General features: G+C 35.1%; 1 protein-coding gene across 2 annotated transcripts in view; it reads right to left on the bottom strand.

Moving 5' to 3' along the window:
• TRAPPC12 (trafficking protein particle complex subunit 12) overlaps positions 1 to 16,604 on the bottom strand; it is a 54,658-nt gene that overhangs the window by 24,371 nt on the left and 13,683 nt on the right. For both annotated transcript variants that reach the window (XM_064447983.1, XM_064447982.1), the window contains exons 4-6: positions 14,321 to 14,434; positions 13,343 to 13,481; positions 1,459 to 1,571 (exon numbers count right to left, since the gene is read on the bottom strand). In XM_064447983.1, coding sequence (XP_064304053.1) covers positions 1,459 to 1,571; positions 13,343 to 13,481; positions 14,321 to 14,434 — 366 coding nt within the window. The remainder of the gene's footprint in view (positions 1 to 1,458; positions 1,572 to 13,342; positions 13,482 to 14,320; positions 14,435 to 16,604) is intronic.

Genomic DNA, 16,604 nt, shown 5'->3' with positions numbered 1-16,604 from the left:
TGCTCAGCAGTCACTTCCTCCTCCACATCCATACAATTTTCTCTCTCCGTTACAAGATAAAGGAACTTAGGAACCAGTTCAGTTTTTGGAATCTAGTGGCACCTTCATGACCAAAGGGAGACAATGCAGCACTTAATACTATATCACATAAAACCAAGATATGAAACAGCTCATCTGCTGCAGACTGGGGTAGGCAAATGTCAGTAGAAGCACTGAAACTCTGCAACAGAGGGATATGACATTTCCTAGAAGAAAAAAATTAATTCAAATTGAGGACTATTTATTAAAAAAAAGGCTGCAAAGACCAGTCTGCCAGTAATATTGTTAGATAAGATGATCATAACACGTAACAGCACTTGTGAAGTGCTAAAAAGTAGCACTTCTTGGCCAAATCAGGTGTATCTCTCAAATGTTTCCAAATCAGTTCTTTCCAACTCCTTAAGAAATGCCACATTCATCTCTTATTAACTAAGCCTTTCATCTTTTTCTCTCATAATACAAAGAACTGTTTTTTTCACTCTAAACATTTGGTTATCCTAGTCACTACTCTGCTAGAAGCAAGTTAATTTTATATAAATAAGGCCATTATAGCTATACAAATGGCAATTATCAAATCCTTTCACTTCTTTTATCCAAGTTATTTTTGGGTGTAAATAAAGGAAACTTTCAAGGAATACTGAAAATAAAAATTAATCACATGTATTTATTTTATATACAGTTTTGATCTTTCAAACGTAATGGATAAAAGAATAATGCTGCATTTCTTCTAGAGTTTACTACATTGGAACATTCATAGTCACTGTTGCATTAGACTGCTTTGGAAAGATTTCTGTAAAAAACATTTAAGGATGAATGCTTAACAGTCTGGGTGTTGGATTTAGTGGATAAGGTTAGTGCTCGCAACACCAGTTGAGAGCATCACTCCAATTTCAGCACCGACAAGTCCCATGTTATATTTCAGACCATAATTTTGTTTTATAGCACTTGACTTAACAAGACAAAACAAACCAAACTCAGCAGGTTGCATTTATATTCCCAAATGACCATTGTTTCCAAAACCAGCTATCCAGACTATTTCTGAAGGATCAAGACTATTTTTGAAGGATCAAGATAATTAACAACTGTGTTTTGAGCTAGCTGGACACAGCTGAGCGAGACAAGAAAGCTCTCCTACTTGCCCTTAAACATATCTGCTGACTGTCCTCCGTGTCTCTGGCAAAAGCATGAAAGCAAGAGAGTTATGTTGTCCACTGTTCTACTAATTTGAGTCAGAGCTACCACACAGGAGAGGAGAATGTATCCTAAAATGGAAGAGGCACTTTACTTCTTTTAGTGAGTTCCTTGTATGTATCAAGATAGAGCAAAAAAATGTCATAATTGAAACGTGATGTTCTTTATAAGGACAGTAAAATATTTTTCTTAAGCATTAAGAATGTTAGAGCATAGAGAAGCTGTTACCTTGGCGCAGATTATCTTCATACTATGCAGTCTGTCAAGTGATTCCTGAGGACTACCTAGGTACTGAGGAAGTTCGGCATGTAAAATCCGCATGGAGAAAGGAACCATGGAACCTAGAAACATAATTAATTTTATTAAATGTGTTTGCTATAATGATCAGTTTGTGATTTGCCTACATTATGCAAGGTATTTCTCGCTAGTGTATATAACACAAAGTCCATTTTACCTTCGTATCTTTTTCTTCTCCTGATGAAAGATATGAAAGATGAGAATATAGTGAACTTTCTCAGCTATAACACATAATGTACTGTAAAATGTTTTAAATAGGTAAACACATAAGTAATCATAATCAAGAAGGCAAGAAAAAGGTACACCTAAGTCAAATTTCAAACAACAAGTTGTGCATAGAAGTACAATGTCTCATTAAAGATTTTAATAAACTAATTAAAACGAAGGATTATACAAAATGGAATTTTACTCAAGTTGCAGCTACAACATTACTCCTAACATTTAATAATTATGTGCATTTTACAATCAATGCAGAAGAAATATGAAATTACTGGCTGCAAAAGCATGCTTGTGAAAAAAATTCTATAACTAGGGCATGCAAAACCACTTCTATGTAATCCTTTTCCAAATAAACAGAAAGTTGATATGAAGGGCCCCTATATTACGGGGAGGGGAGAACAGAAAACCAACATAATTCAAAAGAAATACAAACTAAAAATTTTATATTAAAATATAGGAAACATACCTATTTTTAGGTAATAGTTTTTAGGTTAAGAAAAATAGGTTTTTTTATTAACCCTCATTAAAAAAAGGTACAATGAAGAACAAAAATAATAACACTATAAAAGACACTAAATCTAAAAATACATCAACTCCTCCATGAAATTAAAATACATTACAAAATGCTTTGTTTCTTTCTTCTGTTACTATTCATAGGTTAGTAGGTTACACAAACATAGGTTTGTGTAAAGGTCTCAGTCCATTATGCTGAGACTGTTCCATTGCTCTAAATATGACTTTTAGTCCCAGTTTTCCTTCATCAGTGTTAGCTCTTCCACAGAGTTACTAAAGGACTCTATACAGTGAGATTTACTCTTCATAAAGATGGTGTATTTTGTGTATTTTCCACTTTATTGAAAAAAAATCAAATAATAGGGAAAGAATTTTAAACAATATTTGGGGAGAGAAATTTCTTCCTTTTCCTATTAGTTTACTTCTGTATTTTTTACTATTATTATGATATTTACCAAAGACCCAATCCTCTAAGTTTATGAGCATCCTGGCTGACTTCAAGGGCAGTTTCAGGAGCTTTAGGGAATCCTAGTGTGTGTAACATCTTGCTTTCAGTTAACTACATATCCTGATACACAGACAGTAATACTGAACATACACTAAATGCTATTATTAAAAACAAATCAGAGCTAGCATAATGGGGAAATAGGCATTGTAAATTACCGTGCTACAGTTCTAATATTTTAATATAATATATTTGCTTACTTTGGACATCTAAAGGGATTTCCCTGTCAAGTCACCTCCTGCCTCATCTTTTCTCAAAAATAGAACTCAGGAGTTTTTTAGAAAGATTTTTGCCTATGTTCTTGACAGGCTCACACGTCAAAGAGTTAAATGCTACATAAAATGAATCACTACATTTTTTTAAAGGCTGACAAAATTTTAATCACAGAACTCACTAATTATGACCTTCAGAGTAACCCACTTATATCTACATAAACTCTCTTTTGGCAATGCTAACTATTGCCCATGGCTTCCGTGACTGCTGTGTTCCCATAATGGATGTACACATGAGTTTTATGCATCATCATATGTGGAATAGAGATTAAGAAAACAAAACTGCCTTGAAATTCTGTTGAGAAGTGTAAAAGTTTATTCAACCAGTAACAAAGATGTGAAATATTTCATGTATGTATCCTGACTAGTACCTAGCACGACACACGTGAAGACACACAGTCAGAGTGTTGAGGGTGAAAAACAATGAAAAGGAAGGTGAAAATAATTTAAGGGCATATTCCACGCCAGAACACCACAGAAAACCTGCTTTGTAGACAAGCTGCAAACTTAAGAAGCTGCACTGCAAACCTATGGAAGCAAATGTGATCTGCAGCTGGTTCCATGTCTACCACCCCTCCAGTGACCAAGTTCTAACTCCACCATCCAATGGTAATCCTGCCAAAAAAAAAAAGCAGTGCCTAAAAGCAGCTATTCTAGTACTGTTCTTTTGGAGAAAGTAGTCTTCATTTACTGCTAGTACATGAACCAAGCACCTACTGCTGCACTCAATAGGATTTGTGAAGCAAAGGTAAAAGAAGAAAGTTTTGTTCATCAGTAAAGCTTTGACATATAAAACAAAAGGAATCTAAAGTTTTAGCAACATTTTTGGTTAATGACTGTGTTCTAGCATTTTTCAACTCTGAACAAGTTTGTATCACTACATTCTCTTGTAAAATGCAGCAAAAGGTCAACTCAATAAATACTCATACAGAACATCTGAATTGGTCACAGAACAGCTCAACATACAGACAGATGGGTATTTAATGGAGTGCAGATGAAATGTCTCACGTCATCCATTTTTATAAAATTCATATAATGTTTTGTAAAACACTTCTTGGGATTGCATATTTTGTAAAGTATTGATCTTATATATTGTTCAATGAAGCCACATTATTATGATCCATTTGAGGGGAAGGAACAACCCATTACCAATCTACATGATCAGAAGTGGTGTCAGAGGATGTCAGAATGATGAATGCGACTCCAGGCCAACTTAGACTCCATATGAATCTGATTTATTTCCTATCACAACTAAGACCTCAGTTGCAATAGGCATTCAAAACTGTATTACTTTGAAACATACCTTATTAATATATGATTTCTCAACCACTTAGTATTTCCTTCATAGCATGCAACCGAAAAGCATTCCGGTGTGATCCTCGGTAGGTATGTCAAGTGTGATGACAGATCTCTTGGACAAAACCAGAAGGAAGCTGGCTGACAGTGTAAGTGTAGTCAGGGTAATTACTTTTCAAACCGGAATTCGTATTACTATTTCACACAGGAGGATCTGAAACTCTAGCACCTGTTTCTTCTCTTTCTTTTTGAAACTCACGACATAACTAAAATCCTTCAAGAAATTTTATTGTAAGCATCCAGCAAATCCATCCAGTGAATTTCTATTATTTACTGCTTATTAAAACAGGCTGATAACTTTAACATCTCAGAAACACCAGCTGTTTCTGCCCTCTTCCTCAGTTTCCTTGTAATGCTTCTGAATTGAAAATTCTTTTTTTTTTTTTTTGTGGGGGAGAGGGGGGCAGCGGGGGGCTAAGAAACCACAAAACTCTGTGTGCTCTCACAAGTGCGGTAACTGGAGAAAAGAAAAAAGAAATGAGATTTTACCACTGGCAAGGCTATCTTACCACTCCATGTAAACAGTATTTTGTAACTTCAGGTCAAATCAGATTAGCACTTCTCAGGAAGAAATACATGGCAGTAGTAGGAAATGCACGTGAAGAGGTATGTTCAACAAAATAATTCTGTAACTCCTGGTAAACAGTTGTGCAAAAACTGACAACACTCTCCCTGCCCCGAGTTCTCTATTATGGTATTGTCTCCACCATCCAAAATCTGAATCTACAATTTTCTTAATCCAAGAAAATGGAACAATCATCTTTGAATTTGTCTGAAACAAAAATGTCAAGAAAGAGCCTGACAGAAGCAACACCATATTACTAATCATCTTTTTTACAGGGTGGATGGTTATGAACCTTTGCTCTCACAGGACTGAGGAAGGTGACCTGTGGGCACAGCATGGTGGAAGAGAACATTGTGAGCATAATGGGTTTGAAATGCAGGCCAGCAAAGCTTCACGGGGAGAACACGAGATGAAAAAGGTAAAGGCAAACTGTAATATGACTCTTGTGAAGCTTCATCAAAGCTACATCAGTTCACTGATAAGAATGTAAAAAACAAAAAATAAGAGAATCACAGAAAGTGCTGACTTGGAACAGTTAACTCTGATCTCACTAAGAACTTCGGTCTAAACAACAGGACATGGATTTGTCGCTCTATGATGTCACCATATCATGTTGCATCAAAGGCTCGTCATTCAGCCTTTTCCTGCTGAAAGAATAACAGTGCGGTAAGGCCCATTCCTGCTGTTAATATACATGACAAAAAATAGAAACTGCACACAAATCTACAATAACACAGCTTCCACTCTGTCTTCTAAGACACAGACGTTGAGCCTTCTGATAAGTATTCCCGAACATTTTAATATGAAGATGGTGATAAACAAAAAAGAGCTGAGGCCTAAAAAAGACATGCCTGAGACTTTAGAAAACACTGTAATTTCCATTTTACATTGGCTAATGTAATACACAAACAATTGGGAAGAGGTAAATGACATTTGTTGATGACTTTAGTAGATTAATAATAGTGTTACGAAGGTCTGAAAGGCAGATTGTAGAATTCAGAGTACTAAATTTAATTAAAAAGCAGATTAACAGCAGGGAAAAAAATATACTTGCCTCAAACACAGTTAAATTGGGGAAAAAACAAAACAAGAAAATAAGATTGACTACATTAACACTAAGTTGTAACAGAAATACACGTGCTTGTCAAGTTAAGAATGACATTATATTGTCTGAAAGGTTTCACCTACTTGCTTACTGTTAGGCCACATATTTAAGGCACACAGTGTAACACATATTTCTTTGTAATAGGCTCCTATACAAGTGGGCATATATATATATATATATACACACACCTGTGATATCCCACTAGGGATAGGAGAATTTTATATAAAGTAAAATGGATTGTGGCATGTACTGCCTTTTGCAATACTATTTGGAGTCAAACCCATGTCCTCTATTATATTTCACTTAGTACCGAATTTAACAAGGCAACATATGTCAAGGAAATACTTAAAACAAGCAGCATATCCTGTAATTAAAATGTTTACTTAAGAGCACAGGAGAATGGATTTTGCCCTCTACTTCATGCTTTGGATTTCTAAAGAAGTGATGCCCTCTTACACAGCAAAACCATGTCAACTAAGCTGAGACGATTTCAACAAAAGGCAATATCCTACAATTACCATTATGTATTGAAATTCTATTTTTAAGTTAAATAAGTCTTCTAGCTTGATGTTTTATAGCTGACCTCTGTTGTTCCTCTTTAGGGTTTCATAATAATTTTATCTATTAAAAAAATAATAATGGAAAAATGCTTTAATTTTAAGACAACGCTTTTCTCAGATATCACTTTTAAATAAGGTAGAGATTTTTTTTTTTCAAAGAATACAATTTTTAGCTGTCACTTTGGCATGAATTACTCTCATTCATGTATATATTATCAGCATACAAAAGGCAAACCTTAAAAGTGAAAAAAGATCTACTGAAAGGAAAATGGATACTCCAAAGGCATTGGAACAGATGGAATAAATAGGAAGGTCAGGCAGAATTTTCTAAAGACCACAGATTCCAATTTCTATTTCTTTATGAACAGCTGCACATTTTCATAACTGTCATAACATAAACATCACCTCATGCCAATCAAATTCAAACTGTAGCCCTCATCTGCAACCCCTTTAGAGTAGAAATTCAAGGATTCCAATGGCTAGCCATTTTATCTTTGTATTTTCTTGTTGCAAAATCAGTAACCAGAAATGCTTTCTGATTCTACAGCTTATTCAACAAATATTAAATACAAAAAGCAGCAGTAAGGCAAATTATCGTTTACTTAAAGTATAAAGTGGGATCTTATGACAGTAAAAAAAGAAACCAAATAAACAAAGCCTTCCTTCATTGGGCAGAAGAGAAGTAAAGAAAATGCAGTTTCATAAATATATTCTGCTTTATACACATACATACACAGAAATGTATATCCCTGCATTTATATGCACAGACATTCTACAACAGCGTATTTTTATAATTTATAAGGGGATTTTTAAGAGTGATGAATCCTAGTCTCACTGACTGTCAATTAAAAGTAGATTTAAAAATCCAGATTCAACAGACTAGTTACGAAGCTTTTGTTTATGAATTTCATTCCAGAGAGATGGAAAAAGAGATAGGAGCCTAAATGTTTGTAACCATTGAAAGAAAATGTCTTGAAAATTTTATCTGAAATTGTATGTTTTCATATCCATCACAATTTAAGGGCATGTGACCTAGGAACACAGATATTCTGAATTAAGATGTATCTGGTTTTGGAAGGTTTCAGATATTTTTCAGTAATCTGGAGTTGTCATCTGCACTGAAGCAAAGAAAACAAGAGAAAGAATGCAGAAAAACCCTGCAACAATTGACCTACCACGAAGGGATCACCATGAATCTTATACCTACTGATAACTGTGTAAGGCCACATTTAGAAATTAGTTACTTGCTCACCTAAGAAATACTACATAAAGCTAGTACTGTCTACAATGAGAGTACATAGCCTTGGGAAAGAAGGAACAATTAAATATTTCTGCAGCACTCTACGCCCTTAAAGAGCGTACATTTCTTAACTAAAATATGTATATTATTTTAGAAAAATTTACATTTGCAAGTTTGACTACTCTGAAAAGCCAAATGGAACCACAACTCTTGAGTGGTATTTATTCAAGTCATATTAGCTGATTTCACATGTAGAAGGTAGCTCTGAAGCAACAGAAGAGATAGCAAATTTAAAGAGACAATAGAGAGATGTACATAGTACTGTAAATAAAAGAATTGGCAAACCAGCTCCTCTAGAGGCTTTAATATGTCTTTACTGTCAACAGGAGCTTGAACAAAGAACTATTCTGAGCATGACTGAAGCAGTCTGACAGGGGAGTGCAAGGTCAGGCACAACAGTATTTGTGGTAACGTATGAGAAAACCAATACCACATATAACAATGACTGAAGCATCATCCAAAACCATGCTGAGAAAAAACAAAAGGAAGGTTTAGCAAGGCTGCCTCCTACTAGCATAGACAAGTAGGAGAGAAAAGAAGAAAGGAAGACAGTAAACTCAAAATGGCCAGATGTCACTGTAGCGGCATTACTATGTTTACTGTGAAAGCATATAGAATATGATTTCCCCAATCCATGCCTGTCCTTCCTTATGGTATAATCTGACATTCAGAAGGAGGAACAAGCTTCAGAGAGCAGGCAGACTGTGGAGCTGAACACAGTCCTCTGCACTACACACAGTCCAGATGTCTGTAAAATGTCTTATGTGGGTATTAGAGAAAAACTGCATGAGTATTTTCACAGTAAGTGCAGTGTCTCTGCATCAACAGACATATGACAAGTTTCCTATTACGTCTTTTGCTATTTTATAAGCTTATTAAATGCAATAACAATAAGAATTTATTACATTTCACCTTAGACATCAGGACTGAAAACCTGTTCACAACATGAGTTTGAATGACAGTTCTAGACCACGTATTATAGGATTCCTTTAGGGAGATCTGAATTTCAAAACTAAATAAAAGAAACAAATTCAGAGCACTGCTTGAGTAAATAAGGACATGTAAAAAAAATGAAATCACACAAAGCCAACTATTTTTTGTATCAATTTTTTCATGTATTTTTTGCTAAAACTTCTAACTACAGTGGATATTAGTAAGGTCAGAATAGTAGTATAGACCTAGTGAAATATGCTAAAACAATAGTTGAGTGACGTCTAGACTCACACTACTTTGACAGATATGTGTATATTTTTTATATACATTATATGGATTTTGTTAAACTGTCACTATCCATCTGAAATTATTGGCCTATTGCAGCACGCACTAGTGTGACTAAGTCGTGACCATATGGATACCTTAAAAAACCCCAACTTGTGCTAGAATTACTAACAGAGTTCATAGGAAGGTGAAGAGTATGAAGTCAGTATCTAGAGCACATACAACTGCATTTTAAAGAATAAGTTCCTTATTTAAGTACTTTCCACCAGACAACAGAAGACTGATTTCATGTTAGAGGAATACAGATTTTGTTGTATCATCACAAGGAGAATGAAAAGGGGAAAGGAAAAAAAACACCCCATACATACAAACCTCTGGTCAGAGGAATAAAAGGCCTATTTTCACTTGTGCCCAGTTTTTTTTTTTCCCCTTATAATGCAAAATAAATTGATGTCAATTATTGTAGCTTTAGAACACTGATTTTGGTAGCATTAACTTTTCTGTAACTTACTGGTCTATTTAGCAGAAAAAAAGACCAAATTATCCCATAAAAGAATGAAATAGCATTTTAATGTTCCATTTTAATTGTTGGCTCGCACTCTTTCAGAAACACATAGGCATTACCAGCAGAAAGGATATCTCAGATTAGATGATCTATCATACGAGAGACTTTATGAAGTATCATGAGGAATACAGAAACAAACGATATGAACAGAAGTGGGTCAGACTGTGTAAATATACAGACAAAATCCTAAAAAAAATAAAAATCCTGAAATCCATTAGTCAAGAGAATGATGACCAAAAATCCAGCCTTATATACCCCACAGAGTACACTAGAGGTGTGCAGGAAGCAATCTAGAACAGAGTTTCTGACCCAAGTACCTACCTATTACAAAACAAAACAATTATGTATAAAATTGGACTTTTTGGCTTCTATCCACAGATAAGTTTAGAAGAAATAAATCCATAACTGGATAATTTTAAGATTTTACTAGAAAATGAGAATGGTTTGCTCTCTGCCCCATTATCAAACAGGTATGATCGAAGAGTGACTTAACCAGTTGCAGCAGCTGACACAAGGATCCCAGCAGATTCCGGCCCCCCGATGGTGCACACCTATAAGTAATGAAGATGACTGAAGAAAGAGACTGTAGAAAACAGGAAAGGAAGATTTCGGAAAGATTAGATCTTACTGCCATGATGAAGACAATACTAACGGGATCCATGCACAGCATGGCTGCAAACGCCATACAAAATATCAGGATGAAACAGAGCTTAACAGCATTGCCAAGAGGGGAAAAAGCCTTGGGAGAGATTCAGAGGAAAATTAAAAGGACTGTATTGGCCTATGGAAAAAGATCTTCACTCCTCATATGTTTACTTGGAATTTAAATTCTTTGAGGTCTATTTCTCAGAGATTAATGGATGAGGGACTATACTTACTGTTCTAAGAAGCTCAGGTATGTTAACTTCCCTTACTTCAAGCATAGAAAACACAGAAAGCTTTCTAATTTTTTACATTTCTTATTATGAATATTTTGAATACAAAGAAACGATGGAAAATATTATATGTATTACAATTAATGTGTACACTATTTATTTCTATACTCTTATATCTTAAATTGATTTTTAAGTGCTTACCCCATTTACGTATCATTAATCAAAATTAAAATGTTGAAACAAAACTCTTCCTTTTATGCTTGTTACGCCACAAAATGATATGTAAAATTACCAAACAGCAGTGGCTTGTGGATTCATACTAATACACTTCAACCAAAATATATGAATGATTTATATGAATTTTATTATTTAAATTAGCTGGTTAACGATGCATGTATACAAAATTTCTTTATCCATAATCCAGCACTGCATAGTTTAATGCTAGCCAGAAGAGAACTGCTTGCTCTCTCCTACGTCCCTGCAAACAGCATCTCTCCCTCTCCTCAAAACTACATAAGAAAGGTTTGATAGCTGGTCATACTTCTTAATCACATTGTATTTGTACAAGATAGCTACAACCAGCAGGTCACCTTCATCCAACCTTGATGTTATTTTCCTTACAGATTATCACGTTATGGACCCGGTTGGTACGTTCAACTGTTAAAAATAAACTGAGGCATATAGTCATGAAATAGAATATTGTCCTTATGCTCACCTTTTGACCATAGATAGCTTTATAATTTGTGTGAAATAGCTGCAGTGGTTGAGTGGTTGCTGCAAAGACAGTGTGGATCCAAAGTTCAGTCACAGGATGGGTGCCTGCAACAGTTGGCCAGACTGTCCAAAACTGCTGCTACCTGTATGCTCTGTGGCACAAGGATTGAAATGCCTCAAGTATTGACATGATGTGCAAGGATCCTTTTCTTAGGCAGAATAACTTATTTTTCATACTCAAAAAAATGTGGAAACATACATACGGCTTGGGGAAGACTACTTATCCTGCTCAGCACTGCATCATGGGCAAAGCTGATGAAGTATAACCAGATGCAAAGAACTATCCAACCTGATGACCAAAACTCCTCTCTCAAAAATAACACAGTTCATTCTCAGTACATTGAATATACTCAAGGCAAAACGTGAAATTTTTGCTGATGATTGCCTGAAAGATACTGAATAAGGTCACAGGGACTTGTTCTACGCAGTCTACATTGGCCTTGCTGGGCTACAGCTGATCCTTTGCATCACTAAACAGATGTAATAATCTTCTGCAAAAGATCCTGAACTTTGACACCAACTTCCCTTCCTCAGCAACCTGAAAATCTCTGTATCTTTCTAGCTTTCCTCATTGAGGCTAGCAACATCTCATGTAAAACAGACTATATTTTTTTTCAGAGAGTGGCGCTGCCTACTACAACTTTTACAAGCATTTTATTATACACTGTAGTTCATATATGAAAGCCAAAAACCAGTAAGATCACTCAATAGTGTACTTACATCAGAGAGTTATTTCTTTCTAAATAACAGATTTAGAAAAAAATACAATTTCAAAATAGCCTAACAGGAGTGAAATTGCTTTTAAAAATAGCGATTTTTCAAATCCAGACTCCTGGAGGACTAGAATATCCTGGGTACTAGACCTATTTGCTTAACATATGGGCTATTTGGAACAGTGGGAAGTAGTGCATTTAGAACTTGAGATAAACTGCTTATAAAGAATTGAGGCTGGTGGTGTCTATTTTCCTCTTCAACAATGGGACGCACAGTACCAGAGACAGAACAAGAGGAAACAGCTTCAAGCTGCCTCAGGGGAGGTTTAGATTGGACACTAGGAAAAATTTCTTCACCGAAAGGGTTGTCAGGCATTGGAACAGGCTGCCCAGGGAGGTGGCTGAGCCTCCATCCCTGGAGGTATTTAAAAGAAGGGTAGATGTGGTGCTGGAGGATATGGTTTAGCGGTGGACTTGGCAGTGATAGGTTAGCGGTTGGACTCGATTATCTTGAGGGTCTTTTCCAACCTTAACGATTTTATCATTTTATGTGGCACTTCAGGGCATGGTTTAGGAGGCATGGTAGTGTTGGGTTGATGGTTGGACTTGATGATCCTAGAGGTCCTTTCCAACCTTAATTATTCTATATTTCTGATTTTTATTTAGTTTCAATTACTAAGCAAATAATATTACATTTAACCAGTATTTTTTTTATTAAGGAAAATTACCAAGTTGGATCTAAATTTTTTTTCAAATCCTAGAAACCAGGAAACCTAAGAAAATAATACCTGCATTAGCTCATGAGTATGGTCATGCAAGTGTTAAGAACAGCATATTGACAATAACTGGATGAACTTAAAAGGAAGAGCTTATAGGTTTTGTTTCCAGAAACTCTCTCATCACCTTTCACAGCTAAAATGAACTATCAAAGTTTAGGTTTTTTTTTCATTTTAATACCCTAGAACTAAACTACTTTATGATATATACTCATTAATAAGATTCTTTTTTCAAATCAATGCTGTATCAGCATAATGAAATATACTGCCTACCTATATTGTGATGGAATAGTTTTACCCCTTATTGTTACTCCTTACTGCTACCTCAATAACACAAACAATACTTCAACATAGTAGTCAATCATGTTCTTCTGGGGGAAAAAAAGAACTAATCCAAAGTTCACCAAAGCTTTAGAATAAAAAAAACCAAATGCCTTATTTTATACGGACTAGTAAAAATGGCAAAAATAAAAAGTATTTTATATATAAAGTATCTTACCTTTTCGTCCAGGGTATACATGAGGGTAATATTCATAATAAAGATCAGGCTGGTCTAAATTTCCAAATGGTTCAAATTCCATTTCTGCATTTTGGAATAGATTCAGTTTTACCAGCAGTGCTAGTCTCACAAACCACAGCTAAAAATTAATATATTTAAAAAAAAAGACAAGGTCTGTTATTCATTTCAGTCACAAGCCACATCCACATACAATTTCAACTTTTTAAGTTTTTCTGACAAAGTTGAGTAAAGAGTTTCTATGTTACTTACTCATAAAAATCAGGATTTATATTTACATGCCCTTTCACAGAATACTTTTCATAACATCATTAAAACAAACCACAGAGGACTGATGTTTTCATTGTTGGTAAAGGTACCGAGATTTTGAAGATTAAGTTTAAAAATTAGCCTGCTTCAAAATTAGGACATCTGTCTTTCAACTGAGTTACCATGTAAGAATTATCAATCTGATTTTCAATTGCTTTTCCAATTTTATTGAATAAAATCTGTTATTATTTTGGTGAAATTCCAGTAGCTTTAGTTAGCACAGAACCATGATTTGTCATCTGTCACACTTTGTTCAGTAAAACCCTTATAATGTTTCATGAACATTTACTAATTTGGGTTCCTATCATCATGACACATACTTCTCACATTTGAAATCTTACTACAAAGTTCACACCCTAGATAGTGTCCATGAACTTTAGCACAGTGAGTCTTCCAAGAGAGCAAAACATATTCCTTTTTACTAGTGTGATCACCTTTAAAAACATAAAATCAAGATAGAATTTTTCTTTAAAGAAATTTTTTGTTTCAAATTAAGACCTACTTTACATAAGCAAACAGAAAAAGTGACTTGTGACAATGCTTTAATAAGCTCAGTTTTTAGGTAACAATTAGGAAAAGTTTGATCATGTTTAAAAAATGCACTGTGAATAATGTTGGAAAAAAGTGACAAGGGTGTATCTTTAAACATACCTGTAAAGAATCTGTTGTATGGTTAGTAGGTAATCCACTTTTTTTATAGCCTTGACCATGTGCAGTTAGAAGTCGCCCACACAAGTCAACCGCTGCCCTCCAGTTCTTACTGCTCTGGGAAGAAGAAAAGAGTAAGTAGCAAAATCATAAAGTCCGTAAAATGCACAACTGCTTAATTTGCCTGAAGCAGCTACATGTATCCATCAGTAATAATGACAAGGTCAGGAGATCTGGACAGTGAGAAGCAGAATGTCATTTGTCAAAGCTGCACGTCTAATTAGGCAAAAAGTGAAATCAAGCACGAGAGAGACTTAATATTATCAGAACACTAAAACAAAAGAATATGCAGCGCCATGTGGGATTCTAAACTTAAAAGCTGTATCATGTTTGTTAATATACCCAAATATACTACAATATTCACAATTTTGTTTTCTCTTCAAAAGGAGAAAAAAATTGCCAGCCATATTTGAATAACCACATCCAAGCTACTCAACTGTTACAAAGTATTTAATGCCTATTCACTGACTTCAGTATTTCAGATCATAACGCCTACCGTAGTTCATTTAATGAAAACAGACCTTCCTAACATTGCCCGGAACACAGCATTCGTATCAATTAAGAACAAAGGGCAAGAAACAATACAATGCATGAAATGATAAATTCAGAACAATAACAACTGTCTCACCTATAAAATGCAACCATTTGAACTTCCATTGTGTGACTAACTTCAAAATATTCTTTTATATATATTTTTTTATTCATAAAACTAAATCATTCCTAATTAGACAAGTCAAACTGTCTTGTCACACTGTCATCCTATTAATGCTTGTATATGCTAAAGCAGCCATGTAAATAGCTAACACTACCAAAAACTTAAAACACAGACTAATGCTTCGCAGGTTTTAAGCTATCATACTTTTCTATCACACAGAAGAGTTTTTCAAGGGACGTATATCCAGCAGGTCATTATAAAACAAATACATCTTCTTCCTGAACAGTTATCTTTTTTCAAATAGTTTATTCAATACATAAAAATAACAATAAATGTAACAGAAAACCGACATGTTGTTTGGTGAAATGTAGAGGAATAGAATATATCAGTGCTTGCAAAGTTCTGGAACTCACCTGGAATTGGTATTTTATGAAATTCTCTCCTATGTTTAGAGTGTAGAAAACATGTCAATACAGCAAATAGCTGAAAAGTTTTCATACTCTCTCGCCCCTGCTTTGCAGCCATATAGTTCAAGGGGCCACTATAGAGATCACCATGCACTAACCACCTCATCTCTCCCCTGCATTGTCCAATCCCAGATTAAAATTTGAGTTCCAATGCAAATGCAGAAGCTGGTTGACAGCAAGACCATGAAGCACCATAGCAGCTTCTGAGACATTTACACTCTTATGGAAGAGCAGGAATTGATAATGCATTTGTAACATATGCATTTTCAGCATGTACCTGTATCAACTTAGAAAAGCAGAAAGACTCTGACACAGATTACCTGAAATTTATTCCTCTTTTGAAGAGACAAACTTATTTCTTATTATCTTTAGAACAGAAGCAGACGCAGACTCTAAAACTGTTCAACTTTTCTTCCTAAGTGAGAGTTAGGATCCAAAAATAATAATGGAACATTTATGACAAACTTAGGTGTTACAGTTTTTAAAATCCCACTTCAGGCATGGACAAAAAGTACTTTTTCTTTATGGAACAAGACAGCTGGAAAAAGCAAGTCTGAGAACCATCGTAAAAACAGTCTTTGCTGGAAAATGAAACATAATATTCATCGTGACTTCAAAATTAGAGCCGCCTGCTGGTCATGGAGCATAATCATCTGTCGAAGCTTAATAGGAGGCTGCTGGCAGTATAACTTAATTTGAAATTAGTAGGTTGCATTATTGTCTCTGGGAAATTGTACCAGACTTAGAGTTGTCAGAGTTGCCAGCCCACTGGAAAACTTTATCCGTTTATTTCTTGTGATTCTGTGATTCCAAACACCCTTCAAAACCTTGCAGGTCAGTTACTTTCACACTTCCTGTAGTCTACAGCCACACAGTCCTCCCAACCCAGGTTCCTTGTTCTTTAAAGTAATAGGGATGAATTTTGTTTTAAGTCCTAAGTAGAGGCTCAAAGCAAATAAGGACACTGCAGCTTCAGATACCGCATCAAAAATACTGAAGAATATTCTCAAAGAATAAAATAATTATTCCATGATGATCAGGACATGGTCCTCCAGCAGCAATTGTGTGAAAACATTATTTCGCCCTAGACAGAATACCGTCAACC

The sequence above is a fragment of the Phalacrocorax carbo genome, chromosome 3 (assembly GCF_963921805.1).
Source record: "Phalacrocorax carbo chromosome 3, bPhaCar2.1, whole genome shotgun sequence".
NCBI classification, from domain to species: domain Eukaryota; kingdom Metazoa; phylum Chordata; class Aves; order Suliformes; family Phalacrocoracidae; genus Phalacrocorax; species Phalacrocorax carbo.
Note: the sequence above shows the minus strand (reverse complement) of the source record. Positions and strands in the feature narration are given on the sequence as shown.